We start from the raw sequence: 26838 nt of genomic DNA, 5'->3' as shown, positions 1-26838 counted from the left end.
TACTAAAATATATTTAGATTGTAAAAAAAAGACATCAAATTACATTTTGGCTAATTTTTTATTTGGCTTTTAAAGCCTAATGGCCTGGGATAAAAGAATTTGTTTTGCTTCATATCAGGTTGCTTGGAAATTCGATTTAGCTTCTGTTAATCGTTCTTAAAGTCTTTGAGTTTCAAAGAAAAGGCATGGTGTCAAAAATATAGAATAAACCCTGGGAAGGATGTACTACTTTTATTGTCTATTTTAAAATGATATGTAAGAAAGTTTTATTTAGAAAGTGTTTTTAGATTGGGCATTTTAGCTTAATTAGTGTTTTACTGAATAAATATTAAATTGTAAGTTATTTTATATATTTATTACGTGATTTGTACATTGTTAGCTTCAAACTAGGTTTCAGCTATTTACAGTTATAAAAATGCCAAATAAAACCACAAAATTGTAAAATCTCCATAAAATAATAATAAAAAACCAATATAAAACACTGGGGGAATGACATTAACTTTAAAAAATTTTTCTCTAATGCTCTAAATAATGAAATCTCATACTTCTTAGAAAGGCAGGCTCCATTTTAAGAAAATGAAAATGTTCTGTGATTATGATTTCTACTGTAATTAAGCATTTTAGGATTAACAATGATTTGTATCAATGAATCCATTTCAAAACAAAATCAATATAGTAAAATTAAAAACAAGCTTACATGCATATCCTTTCCCCAAATTTCTAGAAATGCACATACCCTGTTTTATTGTTATCCAGTAATCTGGGAGCCAAAGATCTTAGGTATGCACATGTACATATAAGCAGTAAGATTACTGTCAGAAGACTCTGAAAATTGAAGATTGCAGACTGAAAGAAAATGTGATATATTAATTACCATCAGTTTTAAAATTTCTCTTTATTATATTCATTTACTTCTTCCCATAATTACAAAAATAAGAAATTTAACAGCCTATTATTATTTGCATTATAATTCTAATATACCCATTCTATCAAGGAACAGTGAAATACTAGATAATTTCTTTTTCAAAGCAATTATTGAGAATTTCAGATCATTCATAAATTACTTTGCAAATTAAAGTCTTCAGCTTAGTTTCAATAGTCAAAATGTTCGTCGGGTATCATGTTCCGATATTACAAACTTTGGCTTTTAAGCAAAACTTGGAATATAGCAAGCTAAAAATCAGGGAACACTGATTTCCACCATAGGCATGAATCTAGCTTGGGCCAGTCACACTCTCTCAACCCAATCCATTTCACAAGGTGTTGTTGTGAGGAAAATAGGAGGGAGAAGTTGTACTGTATTGGATATGTTCACATCCTTGAGTTATTTGTAAAAATAATAAAGCCGGGATACAAATACTCTACTATGTCCTCTTAATAAGAGATGACTGCATAAAGTTATGAGAAAAGGGCAGATTTTGCTTTCACCAAAATAGTATCTCAAAGAGCAGTACAGAGTGAATTAAGCCACATATAATTTAGATGTAAACCTGGAGAGTTCAGGATATGTTTTATGTGCAGAAAGGCCCAGTTGTAATCCTTGACATCTAGTTTAGGTTCAGAAAGGCCAAGTTGATATCTGCCTTAAACCTTGTGGAATTGATGCCAATTAATAACACTGATACTTGGTGGTCTCATTTGGTGTAGCAGCTTCTTCTGCTCTTATGATGGATTCTATTTTTTTCAATCAATCAATCAATCAATCAATCAATCAGAACAGAGCTGGAAGGGATCTTGGAAGTCTTCTAGTCCAACACCCTGCTCAAGCAGGAGACCCTATACCATTTCTGATAGTGAATATGCAATGTGGAAATTGGGATTCCTATCTTATGCCCACAAAAGGCAGGGATTTGAATATGTGACTTCAGACACTAGTTTGAAGTAAGCAAGTTAGAATTCATAATTCACACTGTATGATTAAACTAAGTGAGGAACTTTCGAGGTTTCTTTAACTATTCTCATTTGGCAGAAATCAAGTGGGGATAACTGAGCAGTCCCCACTTGACAACTTGGATTATTACTTATTAAATGTATATTCTGCCTGACTCCCAACAACTCTGAACTGGGAAACAGTACAGAGGTAATAGAATGTCATACAAAATTATTTAAAAGAAAAAAACAAGAGAATAAAATCAAAAGAAGTAGAGATGGCAGAATAACAAACAAAGCTTCCGTCATCTTCACCAAAGGCCTGGGTGAAGAACCAGATTTTCTGGCAGCTTCAATATATCTTCATTTAAATGAAACACTTCATTTACCATGATGTATAAAATAGCCTTTGTGTAAAAATGAAAAAGGCAATTTTTCTAGATCAGATCTAAAAAAAGTAGGTCTTATAATCTATGCTGCTAAACAATTCTCAATCCTTCCAAAGACAATTTTTCTTGCCACCTGATATGCTTAGGATTGCATGTATTTTTTCTTCTTTAGGCACCTTTGTACACAATATCTATTATTTCCCATGAAGTTCTGCCTAGCATACTGCAATTAAATTTGTAATTAAATATAACTGAAACAATTGTCCTGTCACCATTCTTTCACTTTCTGTCCCCTATTTTTTTGCCCCAAGTGTAATAAAAGGAGGCATCATAAAATATATACCATATTTTCCGGCGTATAAGACGACTGGGCGTATAAGACGACCCCCAACTTTTCCAGTTAAAATATAGAGTTTGGGCTATATCAGGGGTAGGCAACGCAAAACACTCAAAGAGCCACTTGGACACGTTTCCCACCGAAAACAAAACACTGGGAGCCGCAAAACCCTTTTGATATCTAAAATGAAGATAACACTGCATATATCCTTTTTTACCTTTATGATATACAGTATGTGTGTGTGTGTGTATGTTTGTGTGTGTATATATAAAATAAAGGTAAAAAAGGATATATGCAGTGTTATCTTCATTTTAGATGTCAAAAGGGTCTCTCTCTCTCTCTCTGTCTCTTTCCTCTCTGTCTCTTTCCTCTCTCTTTCTTTCTCTTTCCTCTTTCTCTTTCCTCTAACTTTCTCTCTCTCTTTCCTCTCTCTTTCTGTCTCTCTCTCTTTCATCTTTCTCTTTCCTCTCTTTCTCTTCTTTCCTTTCTCTCTTTCCTCTCTTTTCTTAATCTTTTTTCTTTCCTCATTTTCTCTTTCCTCTCCCCCTTTCTCTCTTTCCTCTTTCTCTCTCTCTTTCCTCTCCTTCTCTCCCTTTCCTCTTTTTCTCTTTCCTCTCCCCCTCTCTCTTTCCTCTCCCTCTCCCTCTTTATCTTTCTCTTTCTCTTTCCTCTTTCCTCTCTCTTCTTTCTCTTTCTCTCTTTCTCTTTCCTCTTTCTCTCTTTCCTCTCTTCTCTTTCTTTCTCTTTCCTCTCTCTTCTCTTTCTCTCTTTCCTCTCTTTCTCTGTCTTTCTCTTTCCTCTAACTTTCTCTTTCTCTTCTCTTTCCTTCCCTCTTTCCTCTCTTTCTCTTTCTCTTCTTTCTTTCGTCTTTCTCTTTCCTCTTTCTCTCTCTCTCTTCTCTTTCTCTTTCCTCTTTCTCTTCTCTTTCTTTCCTCTTTCTCTCTTTCTCTCTCTCCCTCTCCCCCCAGGTTAGGAGAGAGAGAGAGAGAATGAAAGGCAGACGGCACCGAACGGGTGGGGAGGGGGAGCAGGATGGGAGGCAGCGGCTTCAGTGGTGGCGGCGGCGGCGGCACGGCAGCGGCCACTGCATCGTCGGGAGTCCACGCCGCCCCCAGCCTGGCCGCCGCGTCCTCAGCCGAATGGGAGGGAGGGGGAGCAGGACGGGAGGCAGCGGCTCCCGGCCGCCACCCCCATCGCGTCCTCAGCTGAACAGGTGGGGAGGGGGAGCAGGACGGGAGGCAACAGCTCCTGGCCGCCGCCCCCATCACGTCCAGGGAGGGGGAGCAGGACGGGAGGCAGCGGCTCGCGGCCGCCGCCCCATCGCGTCCTCAGCTTATATAAAGGAATAAAATAGAATACCCGTATTTTCCGGCGTATAAGACTGGGCGTATAAGACGACCCCCGTCTTTTGAGAAGATTTTCAGGGTTTAGAAAGTCGTCTTATACGCCAGAAAATACGGTAATACAAGCTGTTTTAAATAGAAATGGAAAGACACCCAACTTAATGCAATAGAATTATCCCCATGTAAATATGTTTTACATGTATTAATAAGTTATTGATTCTAACATTCTATGTACTATTTGGAGGGCTTCTTAACAAGTACTGCACCACATTTTCTTCTTGTTTTTGCTGTCTGTTGTTCTGTCTGTGGTGGTATTATGTCATTTTTTAAAAATCACATTAGCCATGTTTTAACTGTTGTCATATTGCACATTCCACAAAGTGCTGAGAATCATCAGATTGCAGCACAGTATAAGTTTGATAAATAGTAGATTCCGCTTTGTGTTCTAGAGCAGAGGTCGCCAACCTCTGGTCCATGGACCAGTACCGGGTTGCGGCATGCCAGCAACCAGTCCGCACAAACAAGCAAAGCCCCATCCATGGGATGCAGGCAGCACACAAAACCACGCACTCTCCGGTCCGCAGAAAAACCTTTCTCCGCGGAATCAGTCCCTGGTGTCCAAAAGGTTGGGGACCTCTGTTTTAGAGACAATGATCTGCAAACAAGGTACCTAAATATTTTGTCTTGCATCTATAGAACTGGTGTATAAGTCTATATTCTAATCAATACCTTTGGAACTAGTGGAACGGCTTGCCTTCAGAAATCTTGGGTGCTCCATCACTGGAGGTTTTTAAGAAGAGACTGGACAGTCACTCGTCTGAGATGGTATAGGTCAGGAGTAGGCAACCTCAGCTCTTTTATGACTCATGGACTTCAACTCCCAGCCTACCGCTGGTATAGGTTCTCCTGCTTAGGGGAGCGGGGGGAGGGGGGAGCTGGACTAGAAGACCTCCAAGGTCCCTTCCAGCTATATTCTATTCTACATATTCTATGTAATAAATATTTGTTAGGTCACCAGAGACAAGAGATAATGAAATCAAAAAATGAAATTTTGATTTAACTGCAACAACTGTGCAATTGACCCCAAGTGCTTTTAATACTGATTACAAATGCAATTTTTAAAAGAAAAAATAAAACAAAGGTATTACACCTCTTTGAATAATATAAAAGCAGCAGGCACAGAAGTAAAATAGGCAGTAAGCAAAGGCTTTAATATATACATACAGGGGCTGTGTCCACACAACCCATTTATCCTCTTTTAACTAAACCGCAGGGTACTGCACACTGAATCGCAAAGGTAAGATTCGCACAAAACTCTTGAGCCGCAAACTAGCCCGGCTATTTGGCGAACCAAGATTTCGCCACCCGTAGTTTACACAAAGGCGGCGGGGAGGAGTAAAAAGTGATGCTCTTTTCTGAGACACCACCTTTCACGACACTGTCAGCTAGGCCTCTCTCGCAACGCCAAAGGCGACGAAGCTACACTGGGAAAGGGGCCAAGCGACCTTCCACGCGCGTTATCGGGCCATTCCCGGGGGCGGCCGCGCTGCCTCCCGCGCGCCGCCGAAGGAACCAGAGAGCCTGCTTTCCAAAGGAGACAGGCCTCTTCCCCGAACGCCGCTCTTACCATAGTTACGCGCCGCCACGAGCCACATCACACTTCCGGTAACCAGGGGGCGGGATCTGAAAGAAAGATGAGCCTAAGGGCGCCTGCTGATTGGACGGAGGAGAGACGCCGACGAGAAAGTGTCGGCGTTGTGATTGGAAGAAGGGGAAGGGAGAGTCGCTCAGCCTGGGATGGGAATGACGGCGGTAGGTTCTCGATAGTAGATTTAAAAAAAAAAAAAAGTAAGAAAAATCAAGGTCGTTTATATGTTCGCGTGCTTCCGTGTTCGCATATACACACACACCACACACAGGCGGAGTTTACACACAAAAAACGGAAGTGAAATTTTCAGTGCTGTTCAAGGTAGGAAAGGGAGGGGGGGAGCAGAGAAAGGGCAGCGTAATCGCATTTGTTACAGCGCTCTTATTGCTAACACTGGTTATATTTATCCCCCCCCCCCTCTTTATATATAACTCAAGGCGGAAAACATACTTTTCCTATTCATTCTTCCTCTCAGATGTTTCTTGCAGGGAGGAACCGGCACAGTTGGAGATACACAGACACGTAGGGATCCCCCTGGCCACGCTCGTGGCATTTGGTATAAAAGGTGTGTGTATACCAAGATGCCAGTGGTGCTCTCTCCTGGCTCGTCTTTTTTTCTTCTTCTTTTCATTGCCTGGGTCAGAGCTTCATTAACCATTTCTTGATATTTTTATAACTATGTGTTCATTAGGGTCCCATTTCTGCTTCCCCAGGCCAATGTTAGCTTGTTACTTCTTGTGTCTTCGCATGTGATTGTGAGGTAGCATAGGGCAGTGTTTTTCAACCTTGGAAACTTTAAGATGGGTGGACTTCAACTCCCAGAATTCCCCAGCCAGCTTTGCTGGCTGGGGAATTCTGGGAGTTGAAGTCCACCCATCTTAAAGTTTCCAAGGTTGAAAAACACTGGCATAGGGTAAGAAGAATCGTTGGACAAAAGTTACACTTTGTGAGTTAGTAACTCAAGGACGTTTGAGGTTTCATGCGTGGGCTGATGAATAGTATAGTATTTTTGTTTTTTCCAGTACCTAACATTTTCTCTTCCTAACTTTGCAAATTGGGAAAAAGGGAAGTGAAAACTCCTAAGTGACACATTGGTATTCGTGAGCTGGTTGGCAGAAATACATTTTCTATGTCACAGGAACTCTTGTGCTTTCTATAAAGTTCTGATAGGTGAGCTAGTAACTCTTGTCAGAGCTTGTTTTAGAACAGATTGATGCAAAGGTGATACCTTTTTCTGAATGTATTCTGCTCTGTAGTTTGGTATGTTGATACCTTTTGAAGATACTTTATTGATACTTGATTTGGCCTATATCAGTGATGGCGAACCTTTTAGAGACCGAGTGCCCAAACTGCAACCCAAAACCCACTTATGTATGGTCGGGTGCCGGGTGGGCATGGCCCATTGGGTGGGTGTGGCCCATTGGGTGGGTGTGGCTGCGGTGGTAATGGCAGACTGGGTGGGACTAAAAAGTTCAATCAATCAGTTCCAACTTTGCGAGATTTTTTTTTTCCCATGCAAGAAGTTGAAATTGATTGATTGAACCTTTTTTTTTTTTTGCACATGGCGGCGGAGGCCTAAAGCAAAAAGGTTTTATAAAAACCAGCTGAAGGCCTAGGACTGGGGCGATGGTGCGCGTGCCCATAGAGAAGGCTCTGCGTGCCACCTGTGGTACGCGTGCCATAGGTTCGCCACCATGGGCCTATATGGTCAAACAGCTTATCAATCAACCACTTACCAATTGTCAAATTACTTTTATTGTTAGACTTTCAAGTTAATGACTACTTCTATATAGCTTCCTTTGCCATTCAGTTGAATTTTTGCTCCATTGGTCATAGCATTGAAAGTTGAATTTTTTTTCCTTTCCGGTATTTCAACATCAAACTATCCAGAAATAAACATTAGTGAAATAAATCATAAATATGGATATGATGACCAAATCTGGTATTAATATGCATCTTTTAATCCCTTTGTAAAGCTTTTATACTACTTCCTTTAGGCTATCTGCCTTGGCCTAGCCCTAGAATTTTTTCCCTGGTTAGTCATTATAAGTGTATATGCAGAGTTGGAAATTTCGTTCCTATGCATCATTATAAAGTTACTTTTATTGAACCAGATTTTCCATTTTATTGCCTGATGTTCATAGTTGGAGCTTTTTTAATCTTGTGTAAATGTGATGATAACTGCAAACTTGGCCATACAATTTGTTAGCCTTAACTTCAGGTAATTTATAATCTGAAGTACAGGCTAAAAAGGTACTTTGGAGGATGCCCCCACTTGCTTTTGATAAATGATTATTAAAAACTGGTCATTTAGTCATACTGTTTCCCATTTAAAAACCATATATTTATTTTCTGTTATCTCATAGCTACTAAATTTATTCAAAAGCCCTTGATGAAAGATTTTGCCAAAATATTTTTTAAAAATCTTCAAGTACATAAGATCCCCCATATTGTCCCAATCCAGATATTTTTGATCACTTTCAAATAAGTTAAAACAGTATATGAGATAGAACTTATATCTGTAAAGACTGATGATTCTGCCTCAACAAACATGTTGTTCTTAATAATCCTTTTTTATGTGAAATAAGATAAGGTAATACATCAGAGAGAGAAAATGCCCTTTCTGGATCTCTGCTCAACTGACCTTTTCCATTTCTGCAAAGGCCACCAGCAGAACCAGCACCATGTCTACATGGGGAGATTAGTGGCAATAAAGTGGTGAACATAAGTGGAAGATTGAAGTCCGACTTCTTTTTAATATGGGTTCATACACATTGTATCCATACAGAAAAGGGCAGGGCATTGATTGCCCAGTCGCATCCTCTCTTTTGGTGCTGTTGACTTTCCTGTGGACGTTCTCCAAATATTCATTTGTTATAAAATTAGTTCTGTTTATGTAGATATGAACTGACACAAATACATTGTTTGTTAAGCTGTAGAACTAGTTCTTTCCAGCAATCTTTCTCATGTTCCAGCTGCACCAGTACAAATGCAGTCTGTTCCGGGGCACAGAATATCTGATCTTTTTGTCTTGTTATGTTTATTAGTCTATTTCAGCTCCTGTAATGCTTTTTTTTCTTCAATTATTGCCTTCTAATTGAATATCACTGATATGTCTCTGTGCCATTATTTACATTTGAGTCATACTGTACTGCTCTTTGACCAGATTCCAAATGATGGTATCCACAGACGAGTACATCCTGTTACAGCCATTACAGCCACTGGTTGGCTTAATCCCTTACTGCACACACTGGCCCAACATCATTCTGCAGACTGTGCCTACCTTTTTCCAATCTTGTCCAGCACAACATGGCATAACTCTTGCCAGATTCACATTCTTTTCTTCGGTTTCTTCTTTTCTTCATCTTTCAGTCGTTTTTTTCTGCAACCAAAGTTCCTCTTCTTCAGCACTATCAGTTTCCAAGAACTTACAACAATTATTCTAAATAAACCAAGAAGCCAATAATAATCTACCTCAGCAATTTCTTTTCTTAACCTAAAATAGTTACATTAATCCTGGAAGGAAAAGAAGGGAAAAGAAGGGAAGGGAAAAGAAAAGAAGGGAGGAAGAAAGGAAGGTGTTATCACTCTAAAGTGCTGATTCCTTTTTTTATATCATTTTTGATTCAGATAACTTTTAATCATGTTATAAAAAGGTTTATTATCTCCAGGAATATCTATATAATATACCAATAGTGTCTTAGTTCTATGTTCCCTATTGGCTATTTTGGAATAGTAAGAAAAAAGAAAAAGAAAAAAATATTGGGTCTTATTCTACATTTGAAAAAAAATCCCTCTCTTTTAGTCTAGCAAACAACATTCTCTGTCTTGTTGTCAGGATGTTATTTTTTTCCTATTCAAATGAAAAAAAATCTATTTTTATGTTGATTTAACATTTAGACCACACCCAATATTATTTTTATTTTTAATATTAATTAGGCTTTCTTTTATGAAAAAAAACAGTAAATTGGATTGGTACATTCTGTTTAACAGAAAGTCATTTAAAATGATCCAGCAATCTCATGTGACCATGAGGAGAAAGAGCAAATTAAATTCATTCAGTACACAGTGGAATACAGGTGGCAGGAAATGGATCATAGCTGAGTTTAAGCTTTGATAAGTATTGGCTTTGGCTGTCTTCAATAGATCCATTTTTTTCACAACATAATTTACCAGGAACTGAGGTTTGTATTAATATATTAATATAATTTATTTTTATTATTTTGAGTCTGTCATCTACTTTAAAAGTAAATGTGATTTTCTATTGAAGAAAAAAGAAAACCTGAAATTTAGACTGCTCAGAAGTTTTGACAAACAGATTATAAAAAAATCATATCCACATGTCTCTTTCTTCCTTTACAGTTTTCATTTAATGCACACTGTACATTTTCATTATTAAAATCAATATTACAGTTACATTTTAATAAGTGCTATGCTGATGTTGAGTTGATGTTAAATTAATGTAAAATGGGAGAGAAATACAATATAATTCAGGAATGTAGGTATTTTAACACATTATAGTATTAAAGATCTTTCTGAAGAAGGGACGGAATTCAGCAGCTCCTTAAATATAAAAGGTATATTGTTAACAGCAGCAAAAATATCATTTTGAAGGATTTCTTGGGCTATTTTTAGGAATTCCATCCTTTTAAACTTCAATTCTGATGTATATAAAACATTGTGTGTAGTTAATAAATTGGAATTTAGTATTTATGGTCTACTTGATGAAGTCTGCAGTTGGACTGAATTTAAAACTTATATAATTAAAATTGCCTTTAATATGACAGACATAGAAAAATAAACACATTTGCTATTTTTATTCCATGTTTTGGACAAGCATATTTACCATTTTATTTCATATTTTGGACAAGCATATATTTCTGTCAAATTCTTATGGAAATTACTGATCGTAGTTATTTATCCTTATAAAAGAAGGTAATCCTTCATTGCTTTCGTGAAGTTCTGAGCAATGATTCAGACTTATTAAGATTTTCCTGTCACATTAAAACCTATGCAGCAATTGCTGGGAAAGTTACATTTTGTATACTCAGTTTCATTTTGAAGCTTGTATGTTGCCAATACTCAAGTATTTGGGAAGACTTTTTATGTTCCTGAGGGAATCTAATGGATTCCATCTGTGATTCTTCTCCCTTTAATTATGGAATAAAAACTTACAGGATGATTCGAAATAAATTGGAAGACTTTGAGCTGTATGTAGGAAATTCTGGCATCATTTTGTGAGAGATTCTAAGATTATTATTGCTGATTTGAGTTTCAAAAGCCTGGAAGAAATGAATAAAAAAACACTAAAGAAGGCAGTGGAGGAGTGATCAGGAGCTAATACTGTTCTTTTACAGTATTCATTCAGGCTGAAGGCATTAAGTTAAGATCAAAGCCTGGATCAACAGCCAGGAACATGCTGCATGAGAGAAGGGAGATGATGATGATCAGATTTCTATTCTGCCATTTGTGTGGGGGTATGTGTGAACTCAAGGCAATGAATAATACTCCTGTCTCCCATTTTCCATCTTGTGAGATGAATTGGGCTGAGAGAAAGTGACTGGCCCAAAGTTATCCAGCTGCTTTTTCATGCTTAAGTCAAGCTTAGAAATCACAGGTACCTGATTTCTATGCTATTACACCAAACTGATTCTCTTGCTTACTACTGTGTGTCTGATTAACTGATGTGTAGGATTCCATCACTCCCTGTTTTGTTTGTTGAGAAGTTTAACTTCCACTGTATTAAATGTGGGAAGTGTCCATCAGCAACTCCCTGGTCCAGACTGTAATATTTATGAGGGTTTTAATTTCTGTCTCTGACCCTATTTTTTTATAAAATGATAGCAGCTGTTTGTTCAGTATGATTTACTATATAATAAATTAAAGTGCATTTCCTTTTTTCAGTCTGCATCCATTATAATAGGCAAGAAAAGAATTCCAATAAGTGCTTTAGACTTTTTTTAATACTATAGTTCATTAAAAAGAAGCCTTTTGATATCTCAAAAAGAGCTTTCTTACACTGAGCAAAATAACTATTACTTTTCATTTGTTCTTATTCATGTCCAATATTTCCCACCCCATTCCACCCTGCAAAATCCCCAACAAACAAATTATGTTTTTCCAAATAAAATTGTGGTGGTGATTATAATAATCAAAATTATAATAATCAGGCTTAAGCAAATTATTATTATAGTCTGAAATATTAGTTAAGAGATAGGGATCAGCAAAAACTAAAGAAATTTCTTTATCCTTGTTTATGTTACTGCAGTTTCAGTGAAACCGATTTGCAAGCCACTAGGGTCAAGGCTGATTTGAACAAAATATAGGAATTGTATAAAATGGGAGAAGAGTTAATTTAATTGGAAAATAACATCTCTATTGCAATCCTTTTTCTTTTAAATCAGAAATCTAAAAAAGTAACCTTGTGTGTGTGGAGATGTGTTCTTTCCCTTTTCACCAAAACTTCCATCCATTTTTTTTTCACTTTGATAGTATCTACTAATAGAACTCTCAGAGGCGCTAAAGAAGCATGATATGGAAAATGCATTGCAGAGGTTGGGAACATTCCAGCACATATAAAATATTAAATTCGCAAGACCTACCTATAACAATGAAAATATAAAAGACCCTTTACTCCTTTCTCCAAAACAAGGACGAAGATTCTAGAAAATGGAACATAGAGCGGGCAGGGGAAATGTCTAGGTAATATGGATGGGTGGAGTTGCTCCCCAGAAATACTCTACCTAAATTGCCTTTATCATGCTAAGCAGCTTTCACAAAAATAGAAAGAAAATTCTCGGGCGATTTAATCGCCTTGGCTTGGAAAGCTGCTTGGCAAAGAAAGAAAGAAAGAAAGAGTTAGACTTAAAAAACAGAGGATTTGATCTATCAGAGGGGGCACTATCTGCTTAATATACCTGTTTGAATATGATTAAAAGAACGGATGACCCTTAGATATAACTGGATTTTTATAATGGAAGGTATGATTTAGAATTAAAATAGCATTTTTTCTTCTTCTTTTGATATGGGAAATTTGAAAATAAGAGGAGGATTGGTATGAATAAAATTTTTTAACTACATAAATGTAATTAATATTGAGAAAATCATAACTGATAAAGATACTTTAAATATTAATGGGAAATCAAATTTTAATAAGAGCACGAAAAACAGGATATTGACTTATGAATTGATATTTTGCTATTTCTATAATATTAGTAAAATATGATGAAGATCTCTATATCTAATTTTGTATACATCAATAGTACTAAAAGTTGTAATTGTTTAATGAGGGGAAAAGGGAAAAAATATGGGGAAGAAAGGAAGATCAAGAAAAAATACTGGATTGTGCAGTACTGAGTAGATTTACATTGAAGAAGTTAATGTTAAATATGCGAACCCAGAAAACTTGCTGTTTACTAAACTCTAAAGATTGTAATTTTAAAAAATTAATAAAACCTATAATAATAACAAAATAAAAATATTAAATCTGTGCTCTAAATTTAACATACAGATTTTGAGGATTAACAATTAACAAAGTTTGTGTAAGCCCAGTCTTTTTAGGCTATTATTGTTTTCAAGGTTTTAAAGTTCTAAATGAAAGGATATGTGAAATTTTATTTATTTTTTTATTCTAAAGAGGTTCTAAAATATTACTGTAAAACAAGTCATGGAATAACTGTTTTAACATAGATGGAGATGGAGAAGATATAATAATCCTTCTGTATAAGTAACCTTTTAAACTGATTAAATAGATGCTTATCATGTCTCACTCACAGATAATGCTTTTATCATGTTCTGAGGTACCAAGAAATTAGAGGATAAGACAGATAGGTTTATTACACTATACTTTCTGTATTGTATTCCCCAAGAAATAGAATTGATGCTACATGACTAATTATTCAGGTTATTCTTATAGAACTCACCACTTTCTTCATGGCCTAGTACACATGTTAGCACCTGGACAGGATTGGACTATGAATGTAAATGCTAAAGTTGCAATATATTTTTCTTTTAGATCTGCATGTTCCCAAAGCAGAATGGCTGAAGTTTGAGGCACCTGCTGCTAAACCTTTTCCTTAGTCAAAAGACAGTTTTGCAAGTCAGAAATGAAAAGCTGAAGTTGAAATATCAATGACACTTTGTAGTGCAGTGAAGGAAGTCAAGAGTTGGCTTCTGTATTGTGCTTGAGAGTTACCCAAAGCAGTATACAAAATGATTTGTCAGCTAATTAAAAAAAACTGTCTTGTTTATTCATCAGAACTGTGGACAATCATTGTTTGTGGAGCAGACTCAAACTAATTACATGCCAGCCAACAGCTGATTCTCCCTCAGAAGGAAGCATTGCCTAATAAAGATCATAGATGCCAACCACTAAATACACAAAGTACTAAAGATGAGCAGCTCAATTGCCAACTGTCTGGTTTTTCTCAATAAAGCTAGTGATGGACAAATTTGGGTAGAACTCTGCTATTCCCACCTGAAAGTCAATCTTTGTTTCTTACTTGTCTTATGGTGAGATATTGATATGAAATATGATTCTTTTGTGCAACTAGGAGAAATCACTTGCCTTTCTATTACCATAATCATTCTGCTTTTTAAAAATGCCTTTAATTAATAAAGGACATTGGCACCAAATGTTTTAATTTTATAGAGATTGCAAATAAAATTATCGAAGTGTCATTATTTACTCCTTGAAAGTGGTTTCAATCCATTTGACAATTATTATTTTATGGGATACTAGAATGCAGGGTAAACATTCATTCTTATTATCTTCAAAAGTTGATAAATGCTTGGTTTTGTAAGTGTTATCTTAAATAAACAGTGATAGCACTATAAAATGAAAACCCTACCAATAATTCAATTGCCACCATATCATATATTCTTAAACACTCTTTTAAAGCCAGTGAGAAATTCTAAATGTCTTTTTTCAGTGTCAAAAATAAGCAAACTGAATGTAATATTTATTTAAACACTTTCTGAGGGAAAAAATCACAATCATGCATTTGAATAAACTATAGACTATTTTACGAATAATGGCTTTTTTTTAAAAAAAATGCACATAGTGTACTTTTTCTGTATTTTTTTTTTAGAATAATTTAAAAGAGAGATATAGCTCTGAAGGAATTGGTGCTTCTCAGGAACATGTATACTTGTATTTCTAGGAAATTCTGCAAATCAGTGAATTGTAATGAATGGCATGTTTGTGATCCTAGGTAGATAGAAGATATTCATAGATCTTTGTTGGATCTCACTTGTGCTTTTTATTTTATCAGTGCTAGTGTTTCTGATATGTCTTCAGTTACATGGAATGTATTGTGTCATTAGGCTACTTACATACATGGATAAGACTATCCTTGTGACCTTATTAGGCTAGGGGCAACAGCAGGAGCTTGGAGAAAAAACATTGACAGAAGTTATGAAAACATGTGTGCCATTTAAAATCTTTGTGTGAGCTTCATTTTCCAGAGTGAACTAATTTCTTTCGGCCATACATCATCTATAAATTTATGGGAAGATCTGATCTTTAAATACTCTTACCACATTGATAAAAAGTTTGTTATGTGCTTGAGGCTGAGGCAAATAGCTAACATCCTAAAATGAAATGGAGGGATTAATTATAACAGAATGGATTATTTTATGGTTTTAACTCCTTTTGCTTTTGTTTATTCTTTGTTTTTTACAGATATTTTGAGGCTTTGCTATTTTATTTCAATTATTTCAGTATTTCATAACTACTACTACTACTACTACTACTACTACTACTACTTATTATTATTATTATTATTATTATTATTATTATTATTATTATTATTATTTAGTAGAACTAGTTTGGTCCAATGGCTAAAGCACCAGGCTACAAAGTAGGAGACCATGAGTTCTAATACAGCCTTAGCCATGAAAGGCAGCTGGGTGACATTGGGCCAGTCATTCTCTCAGTCCAACTCATCTCACAGAATTGTTGTGGGGAAAATAGGAGGAGGAAGCTGTGTTGGGTATGTTCACCTCCTTGAGTTATTTGTAAAAATAATAAAGGTAGGATATAAATAAATAAATTTGCTGTGCCTTTGTACTTTTTATATTGATTTAATGTACAGTCCTAATTTATAAGTAAAACGTTAAGCTGAACCTTCTTGTATTTATTCATGTAATGCGTGAATCTCAGCACTGTGGCTTGTTCAATAAAACACATAAAAATTTGTGGCTAGGCACAAACTGTGACCCCAAGACTGCATGGTACTGAAACTCTTTTTTTGTTGATGTTCCATAGATTTCCCTGCAATTGCTATGCCAAATTTTAGTGGCATAACAGAGTTTGGAACAGACCTTGGCGGTCTTCTAGTCCAACCCTCTACTCAAGCAGGAAACCCTATACCAGGGGTAGGAAATCTTGGCTTTTTTATGATTCGTGGACTTCAACTCCCAGAATTCCTGAGCTAGCCATGCTGAGGGGAAAGGGAGAGTTTCCAAGCTGAGCCATGCTGGCTCAGGAATTCTGGGAGTTGGAAGTCCATGAGTCATAAAAGAGCCAAGGTTGCCTACCCCTGCCCTATACCATTTCAGACAAGTGATTGTCCAATCTCTTCTTAAAAGCCTCCAGTGCTAGAACAACTACAACTTCTGGTATCAAATCACCCCATATTGATTTCCTGCTTTCTTAAGACACAGAATATATATAAAAATAATAGACTAAATCCAAAACTACGATATCAGTAAAAAGTTCAAATAAAACTGTATGATGAAAAATAGTAGAAAAATCTGGCCCTATCAACTGCATTGTTTCCCTAATGTACTGGTTATCTTAGACCTACAAATGGTAATAAATGCAGACTCAAAAAATTGACTGCTCTTGGCTTACTATAACTTCTTAGATTGAGCTTCTGCGATATAAAAAAAACAGTAGTACAATTACACTAACATGTGTCTTTGTTGCTTCTTACAGCAGAGCTAAACAGTTACCCCACTAATTTTTATTCATTTAGTTTTAAATATTATATGTTAACAAAACACAAGTAGTATTGTTTTAAAACACAAATACATTTTATTATTTGGCTACAATGTATTTTTAAAATGTTGCTTGGATATTATTAACACTGATGATTTTAAACCATTAAAACTAACGAAAATGGGTTTATATCAATATTAACTGTGATTTTCTAATTTAACAAAAATAAAATTTATGACCACCCATCTTACCATAGGGTAACGGGTCGGCTTACAATTAATCTTAGTTAAAACATAAAGTGTTAAATCAAACCTTACAACCAGAGACACATGGGGAGGGTGGGGGTGGAGTAGGGGAGAGATGGGATCTGTTATTCCTCAATCAACCACCTCCATTGCGCTGATCCCCACTGGGGCCTTAAGCCAACTGGCACAGCCACTTCTTTAGGCCCTTATGAAAAGATAGGGTTGGCCAACCTCACATCAGGGGGGAAAGATGTTCCAGAGAGCAGGTGCAACAGCAGAAAAGGCCCTCCTGGACCCCGCCAGCTGGAATACTCGGGTTGATGGGACCTGCAGCATGCCTCCTCTGCCAGCATGAGTGGTACTGGCCAATCCCAGTGAGGTGAGACAGTCCCTCAAGTAACCTGGCCCCATGCCATAAAGGGCTTTAAAGATGATCATCAACACCTTGAATTGCACCTGGAAACAGACTGGTAACTAGTGCAGCTCATGGAGCAATACTGTTACAGGGACTATTCTTGGGGCCCCCAAAACTACCCGTGCTACCACATTCTATACCAGCTGTAGCTTCCGAATGCTCTTTAAGGGTAGCCCCATGTAGAGCCCATTACAAATTCCAGTAGTGAAATGACCAGGAACTGAATGATTGAGTGCAGGGAATTCTGCTCCAGAAAAGGCCGCAACTGGTGCACAACATGAAATTGTGCAAAGGCTCTCCTAGCTGTGATTGCCACTGTTCCTCAAACAGGAGTTGTGAGTCCATGAGAACTCCCAGGTTGCGGTCTGAGTCTTTCTGGGCCGTGCCAACCTATCCAGAGTCAAAGATGAGAAAGTCCCCCCACGTACCCAAAGCCATTTGGTCTTATCAAAATTCAGTCAAAGCCTGTTGTTCCCCATCCAAACCCCCACAGCCTCCAGGCACTGCGCAAGGGCAGCCACAGCATCACTTGGGTCACCAAGAGTAGAAATATAGAGTTGGGTGTCATCAGCATGCAGTATATGTCTCAACCTGGGTGATGGGTAATTTCATCCAGTGGTTTCGTATAGATCAGGGGTAGGCAACCTTGGCTCTTTTATGACTCGTGGACTTCAACTCCCAGAATTCCTGAACCAGCCATGCTGGCTCAGGAATTCTGGGAGTTGAAGTCCACGAGTCATAAAAGAGCCAAGGTTGCCTACCCCTGGTATAGATGTTGAAAAGGAGTGGAGAAAGTATCGAGCCCTGTGGTACACCACAGAATAGCGGCTGAGAGCTGGACCTCTCACTCCCTATCAACATCGATTGGGACCTGCCACAGAGAAAGGAGCTGAACCAGTGCAGAACTGTGCCACCCATCCCCATCCCCTATTAAGGTTAATAAGGATAAGTTTATATAGATTTTAACATCTAAAAGCTGAATATGGCATTCATAAGTACCTTTAAAATAGATTAAATTATATACTAAAGTTGTCTATTTTATGCTTAATAATACTGAGATCTCCACAATACTGAATTGTTACTTATTTAGCTTTTGCATATAAAAACATTATTTAAGCACCCAAAGCTTAAGTATGTCTTCATAATAACTTTTTAAAAATAAATTTTACTGTTTATAGGAAAATGAAATTACTTCATCTAAATATTTGCATTGATGTGTAGAGATATGGTCAGCAGTGCTTGTGAATTTTGTATTTTGAAATTTGCTTATATTCACTGAAATAGAAATATATGTGCTGCTATCCTTGTAACTTTTAACTTCTGTTTTTTTAAAAACAGTGGCTAGAAAAATATGGAGAAGAAAGTGAGACAGCTATGTCCTATTTCTGATCCAGCCACAACATACTTTCTGCAAATAACCTGGTGCAAAGATCTGGGTATGGGTTTTGATCTTATACTAAGTGACGGCCAATCATCTTGGAATGGAAGAGGTATAATAAATTTACAATAAAGTATAATAGTATGATAAATTACTGTATGACTTATTACCATTGATTTATTAATGGGTTCCCCACTCCATCTTTTCTACTTATGTTCTCTTTACCCAAAATAAGTTGAAGTTTTCCCTGTCCTCACAATTATTTTTTAATTGGGAAAATTGTCTTTTGTTCCTTGAAGAGACTCTAGAGCTGATTCTGAATATGGCAGAAACAATGGAAGCAAATTTTCCCTTTTCTGCCTCATTGCAGATACTTATTCTTGCCCCCCGGTTAGGAAGAATGAAACCAGACAATCATAGCCAATTCCTTTATTGGGCTCTGAAGGCTGTATGAAATCAGTAAAGAGTACAGTGTATTCTAAAATCTATAGATTATAGATTACTAATTTAACATTCAAATTATATTCTTCTGTTGAGTTGTATAAATCTATAATTTCATATTAAATTATAAATATTACAATCTATATAAATAAAAATGTAAATGTTCGTTTGTTCAAAATCTTAAATCTCCGAAAGTTCTTCACCGATTGCTTTGAAATTTTGACACAACATTGCATTCGAATACACGCATGTTTTTATATACCTACTATTATATAGATGTCACACCTGTGACACAAACGTGCACTTTCTCTTTTCTTTCTTTTCCATTTAACCAGACTGAGCCACAGCAACGCGTGGCTGGGTACTGCTAGTATATATTATAAAACTTCAATGAGTGTCTAGTTGAACCATCTTTGAACCAATCAAAGATTGATCCAGATCAGGGCTTTTTTTCTCATAGAATGCCCAGAACGGAGTTCCGGCACCTTTTTTGGATGGAACCTTGTAGGGTAGGCAAGGCGGGTTGTATGACGTGTGTGAGTTCCAGCACCTTTTTTTTTTTTTTTTTAAGAAAAAAAGCACTGATCCAGACCAATATTTTGTACCTACCATCTCTTTCCAGGTAATGATAGAAATTCCGAACACAACTTAAGTACTTTGATAGCCTTCTCTTTATGTTCTTTCGTGATTGGAGATGCTTTATTCCCTTCATTACTGGTAACTATGGTAGTGTTTCCTCCATAATGATATTTTGAATTTGGTAATCATTTCTACATATAATTATGTATTATGGAACAGGCTACTTCAATTGTCTTGATTTTTAAATGTCTTTTTAAATAGAACCACAATGCTGTGTTCTGTGAAATGTTTGCTCAATTTTAAAAATGTGGTATAAGAGGTTCTTTGTTAGGAAGGCCTCTTGCATTTTCAGTATTTTAAAGAAAATGTAAAACATGTAATATTTTGGTTATACTTTTAGAAAATAAATTGTGATTTCAAATAAATTGAAACATGTTTGAAACCTATCTCTTTATATCTCAATAGCTATAATTGCCTTTTTTTCAAATTTACTTTAATTCTTTGAATTACTATCTTTTAGTGTCTGAAGAAGAGATTTCTAGAGAGGCTTCTGACATGGAAATGAAACAAGAAAAGTATGTAGAAGAACTTAAAAAAGTACTGTTGTTTGACCAAGAGTACTCAGATTCATACCGTTTTGATATTTCTAAAGAAGAAATAAATGGAGAATCAATTCATTTTTCATATGAAAAGAATTTGAAAGATGTTACTGTAAGTATTGCTTTGTTAGTTTTATTTCTCCATTTTTATGTCATAAAATCATCATTTGATGCCATAAATCTTAGGAACAGTGGATACTTAAACCTTTGGCTTAAACTTCAGCAATTATAAATTCTGGTATACTACTTAATTATTAGCATAATATTCTGTTTTTAAAAATCAGTAAGAAATATTATGCTTATGAGAAGCTTTTTAAAAATTCTACAGTCAGAATAAACATTAAGTTGACTTTTCAGTTCCAAACTTTTGTAAAGCAGGATTCATTTGTTAAATATGAATCTATAATACAAACATAGATACATAAACAGATGCATGTAGATATATATATGTATATGTTATCTTAAGTTTGGTGCACCCTGTAGGCCCAAATATGGGAGAAAAAAGTTTGAAATGGCTATTCCAGTTGTCCCTTAATTTTGAAAAAAAATTTGAAAAAAATATGTATATGTATACACACACACACACACACACTATTGTGATTTGAAACATTACTAAATTTATTTTAATATACACAAATATTGGTCATTTATTTATTTACCTCCTGTATTTATACACTGCCAAATCTCTAAGGTACTGTAGACAAACTTATGGTGGCCATGAACTACTACTATGCCAGTCCCATTGACCCAGTGCCTAACTTGACCCAATGGAGTTTGAAGTCCTGCAATACAAAAAGATTGGGAGGGGGATCCATACCAGTGCACATTGTTGATATGTCTGTTGCCTACTTTTTTCTATCAAGGGACCATTAAGATCATACTACATTGATCATGATCACTATTATTAATCAGTATCATTTTAATACATCTGTATTGTGTGTCTTTATGTAGGTCTCCTAAATACAGTCCCCAATTTACAACCATAATTGAGATCAGAATTTCCATTGCTGAGCAAGGCAGTTAAGTGAGTCATGCCTAATTTTACAACCTTTTTTTGCTATGGTTGTTAAACAAATCACTGCAGTTGTTGAGTGAACCATGTGGTCATTAAGCGAATCTAGCTTAACCTTGACTGTGCTTGTTCAGAAGCTGGCTGGGAAGGTTTCAAATGGTGATCACAGGACCCTGGGATGGTGCAACCATTGTAAATATATGTCTGTTGCCAAGCACCTGAATTTTGATCACATGACAGTGGGGATGCTGTGACAGTTGTAAGTAGGTGTAAATCTCTTTTTCAGTGCCATTGTTACTCTGAACAGTCACTAAATCAGTTGCATTTAAGTATTTAAGAAGTTTATATACTACTTAAACCTATTCCATATGCTGGAGTTTGAGCCAAACTGATAGGTAATTGGTAGGAAAACTGAAATAATGTATTTATTTTTAATGAAATTTATCTTTCAAATGTATTTACAACTCTAGTTAGTGCATATGTTATTAAGAATTAAAAGAACATTAGGGAAAACAATAAACTGTATCACAGAATTCTAAAAGACATATCTAATAGCAGGATCATAACCAGCTTGCCCCAGGCTTTTTGAAACAGCAATTCTTCAAGTTAAGAACAAACTTTGCAGAAACACATTACTGTAAAGTGATAACTTTCTACAAAAAGGAGGGAACATTTAATGGTAGGTTAATGCTCTTATGTTCATGAAAAAAATACAAGCAACATAAAGCAACAGCAGAATTTAACAAATTAAATGGTGTGCTCTAGTTTCTTTTAACCAAACAATGCCATTTTGGGGATCTAGGAAGCCTGCCTTTTGAGCCTGTTCTTTGGAACAGCATCATTCCAGGCATCTGTAAAGTTCTTATATTGGTCATTTTCAAAAAGTCAGAGAAAACCTGGCTGTTGGGGTTTTGGGGTTGGGTTAAGGGTGTGCTAAACCCTTGTAGGATATATACTTGATTATATTTTCTTCCTGACTCACATGCTCTTTGTTTTTTTAATTGTTTTTAACAATGCAAGCTGCACAGAGTCTTATGGAATTGAGCAGCCTCTAAATAGCACAAACAAATAAAATAAAGGAATTTAGGCCAGGAAAATGGTGCATATGGTATATTGTTGTATATGATATATATGGCTGTACAAATCTAGCTTTGAATACTTACAATTATATTAAAAAATGAATGTTACCAATTCATGGGCGGCAATAGAATCACCTAGAGCTAGATTTAGATACTGTATGACTCCAGTTGTGTTCCTGCAACCATTCTAGTCTGTTTCTCTTGTATCTTTCTGCTGATATTTTTCAGTTACTATATAAGATGCCATGAAAATATATTTGATAGTGCAATCAGAAAATAAATGTAAATTCAAAGATCTACTGAAAGAAAATTGAAATTGCTGTATATAATTATACTTTTATTGAAGACAATGGAATATTTGACGGGCTGCCACAGGAGAGAAGTGGGTCGATCTATTCTCCAAAGGGCCGGACAAGAAATAATGGTTGGAAACGTATCAAAGAGAACTCCAACCTAGAACTAAGCAGAAATTTTCTGATAGTGAGAACAATTAATCAGTGGAACAGATATCTCCAGAAGTTGTGAGTGCTCTTATCACTGGAGGTTTTTAAGAAGAGATTGGACAGCAATTTTTTTTGTAATGGTATAGGTTCTCAATAAAGGAAAATATTTGTAGCACAGAGTTGAAATGAGGTGTCCTTGGTGTTATCTGAGCTTGGTTGTTTTCTTGCAGATGTTTCAGTACCCAAATTAGGTATAGGATCTCCTGCCTAAGCAGGGGTATTGGACTAGAAAACTTCCAAGGTCCCTTCCAACTCTGTTATTCTGTTATTGAGTTTATAATAATAAAATGCTACAGTATATCTATACAATAATTCCATACTAAATTAATTTTCTGCTAACATTACTTGGGTTTGAATCTATATAACGAGGGAACTGAACTGATATATAATATCACATTTATTAATATGTTTGCTTGGATCTTGTTAAACTTGCAAATAAAAGAACAAGGGGTATCTGTAGATGAAAAATAATAAGGATGAATGGATTTAATCATTAGCAGATTGTTTAAAAAAAAAATAAGTTGCTTTTTTTCCAAGAGTTTTTAACATTTTCTATATAGTTTTTAGACTGATAAGGGCAAACTAAATGACTGAGAATTATTTTAAAATAACAATAGGCCTGGTACGCTGTAGGGCTTGTGTGTCAAAGCAGCTGCAGAGGCAATATGGGCCACACACACTGAGAACTCAGTAAGGGGCCATTCAGGCTTGGCCAGCTAAACTGCTGCCACCTAAACAAACACCATAACAAGAGTCAGAAATTTACTGTTTGATCTAAGTAGGTGACCAGTTGGAAGTAAATCTTTCTGAGTACCTCACCTAGGAGCTCTCTGCACATCGCAAATAATGGGACTCTGAGACTTTCTCATTGGAGGTGGCAATTAAATTGATTAAAGAGCTCTTGATAAACAATATTTGGGAACTAGCAAATTTTTCGGTGTAAGGTGGCAGATATTGTAGTTTCTTGTGAACATTAGTAAAGTTTTAGCCAAAGAAATTTCTGGCATATGCAAAATTGTGGCTCAAAAAGAAATCTGAGTAATTTGTTCCATATTTTCTACCCCAGCATTTTATTTTTCAAAATGATTAAAGCATGAAAGTCATTTATCGATTCAATATACATTTTGTATTTTTTAAAATATACCTCTAAATGTTACCTAGCACTGATGATGTTACCTAGTTTGGGTAATGAAACGTCTGCAAGAAAATAAGCAAGCTCAGAGAGTACTAAGGACCCCCCTCACCATTAAATGTTTCCAAAATGATTTCTCAAGGGCTTAAACTCTGAATATCATTTTCATGTTTAGGAATATATGCTCTATGCTACAGTTTTGGGCTTGTTCAGTTGAATAGAAATAATTTTTTTGTGAGGAAAACCTTTAACCCCTAAATTATTGTCTAGACTGGCAACATTATCTAGTGGACTCGGATTTTGTTTTATTTTATTTTTAATATTAACAGAATTTAAGTCAAATTAAATTTAAATCTGGGGTATGTAAACATCTTGCCTACCATTTGGCCTTAAGCAGGTGGGTGAAAGAGTAATTATGGAGTCTTTATTGATTATAAAATGATTGTAGGACATCATAAATAAAGATCAACAATTGATCTGAAGCTGGAGCCAATGTAATTCCTTGAATTAATCCCAATTCTTGTTCACATACTGTTAGCCTTGCATGTATCTAATCTTTACATTTACTTTTTTGCAACCCATAAAGAATTTCAGAAATTGGAAGATGTAAGTACAAAGTACAATCTTAAAATCTCATTTCAGGACTTTGATGCAATCAGGGAAATACTTTTTAAAATGTACAGTATCTGTCAGTCTCTTTGTTGTTGTTTTCCCTTTATCTGTCTCAAAGACTGAGTTCTGAAACCATGAAATTAGTCAAATTACTTTGAATCTCTGACTGCTGCTGTCTTTGTACTGCTGTCTAGTTGTAAAAATATTTTGTTAGATTTATATTAGTTAGTTGTATATTATGTGAAGAAGAACACTTTGATTACTGCAAAATATATTTGATTTACTTTGATTCATTATTCAAGAAGGCTTAATTTAGTCATTTTCAACATGATTTTTCACTACTTAGATTCTGTAATAATTTCTCATTGAAAAGGTATTAGCAGATATAGATTTTTAGATTGTATGGTACATATCATAATATAAATAATTATTTAAGATATGAATACTGCACACTTCTGTTTTGAAGTAATTAGGAGCTGAATTAGTTCAATTAATTTGTATTTTAAGGATAATTTTGCCATGATGTGCAAAAAGAACAACCACAACTAATTTTTAAATTGTATTTAAAAGTTACAACTGACTGATCTCTAAAGCCAAAAAATTCCATTTTCTATTTCTTTTGAAACATTGGTGCTCATTTTTCTTAAATAGACTACCCTCCATCTGAAATGTATTATAGTTAGTATTATGGAAGGATGATTGTGTGATTTCATAGCCATCGTCTCTTTTTCAGCAGTTAGTACAAACCATGGTGCTGAGCAGTAAAATTAGTGACAAGAAAATGGGTTTGAAAGTGTTCTTACTCCGTTTTGATTTTGTTATCTCTTTCTTTGTGTTTGTAATTTTGTTGTGTTAATTATATTATTTATTTTCTTAAGGTTAAAGCAATTTCTTCAAAATCTTTTCAGCATCAGAAATGAAACCATACTTCTTTGCAGTCTGATTAAAGTAACAGAAATAGGGTTTAAGATACCGGTAGTTATCAAATAATTAGATACTGAGAAATATTACCTTTTTCACTCCATCTGTTTATTCACAACATTATACATAAACTGATGCTTAAAATGAAGAAATAATGTTAAGACGCATCACAAATATGCTTAAGATAAATCAAATTGTCTTACAGGTTTATAGATTATTTTTGCAAATCTTGACCTACTGTATAACTTATTAAAGCCTATTAATATACAGTTATCTCATCCATCCCAATTGCTTAAAGGATATAAAAAGCACACATATGATGACACAGTGTGGGAGCCAGTTTACTGTCATAGTTAAGGCATCAGGCTGGAAACTGGAAGACTGTGGGTTTTAATCCCACCTTAGGCACAAAACCAGCAGGGTAACCTTGTTCTGCTCACTTTCTCTCACCCTTAGAAAGGAGAGAAAGGTTTTTTCTGAGACATCTTGCCAAGAAATTTGAAAGGCCATGCATTTTCTTGGATGTGCAGGCAATCTCTGAGAATTGGACACAATTGAACAGAAAAATGATAGCATTGCTGAAATGCACATGCATGTTCCAGCATTTTCAGCCTACTGTGTATATGCTGGTATCTATGTTGCTTCTACTATGGAAAAGTCATTTGCACAATTATTTAAAAAAAGAATGCTGTGATTCATGTCTGTTATGAGGCAGGAAGTAAACTAATGCATTTTTCACAATAAATGGCACTTTACATGGCCCTAACTTAATTCCAGATTTCATTGCATACAGAACAGAAAACATACTTATTATCATAATACACATTACAAGAAAAGTATTCTTAACAGTAAATTGTAAGTTTATTAGATCTAATAAATAAATCATGGTTGAAAAGCCTATTTGAAACCAGAAGATGTCTCAAATGAAAGGAGCATGTACCATTTAAAGTCCTGTGGCTTTTCTCTAGAACAGGGGTTCCCAACCTTTTCTATACCCCGCAACCCTAGAATGCTTCTGATATATTCTTGCATCCCTTACAAAAGTAATACCTAATTATGCATCTTTTTCTTCTTCTTGTGCCATATCCGTTATCGGACGTTGGCGATCATGTTGGCGATCCTGTTTTTATCAGCAGCCGCACGAAAAGGTGCTGCTGAGTTTTGTCCAAACCAGTCCTTTAGATTTTGAAGCCATGATTTATTATTTATTTATTTATTACTTTAATTTATACCCCGCCCTTCTCCCGAGGGACTCAGGGCGGCTTACAGGTAAGTAAAAACAGAGCTATACAATAAATATCTAAAAGCCAAATTAAAATATATATTAAATAACCTGTATTAGAAAAATTATAAAATCCCTTTAAAATCCCTATAAAATCCCCCCCTAGGCCAAT

General features: G+C 35.6%; 2 protein-coding genes across 2 annotated transcripts in view; one reads left to right on the top strand and one right to left on the bottom strand.

Annotated features, from left to right (window-relative positions):
• Positions 1-5620, bottom strand: part of TMEM167A (transmembrane protein 167A) — a gene marked incomplete at its 3' end in the record, with an annotated part of 12239 nt that extends 6619 nt beyond the window's left edge. The window contains 2 exon segments of the mRNA XM_015809950.1: positions 737-846; positions 5566-5620. Coding sequence (XP_015665436.1) covers positions 737-846; positions 5566-5568 — 113 coding nt within the window. The 5' untranslated portion in view covers positions 5569-5620.
• Positions 5621-5842: 222 nt separating this feature from the next.
• Positions 5843-26838, top strand: part of XRCC4 (X-ray repair cross complementing 4) — a 95146-nt gene continuing 74150 nt past the window's right edge. Inside the window, exons 1-3 of the mRNA XM_015809949.1 lie at positions 5843-5907; positions 18527-18678; positions 20107-20297. Coding sequence (XP_015665435.1) covers positions 18540-18678; positions 20107-20297 — 330 coding nt within the window. The 5' untranslated portion in view covers positions 5843-5907; positions 18527-18539. The remainder of the gene's footprint in view (positions 5908-18526; positions 18679-20106; positions 20298-26838) is intronic.

The sequence above is a fragment of the Protobothrops mucrosquamatus genome, unplaced genomic scaffold (assembly GCF_001527695.2).
Source record: "Protobothrops mucrosquamatus isolate PMUCROS unplaced genomic scaffold, P.Mucros_1.0 scaffold6, whole genome shotgun sequence".
Taxonomy (NCBI): domain Eukaryota; kingdom Metazoa; phylum Chordata; class Lepidosauria; order Squamata; family Viperidae; genus Protobothrops; species Protobothrops mucrosquamatus.
This window is presented reverse-complemented; position numbering and strand designations above follow the sequence as displayed.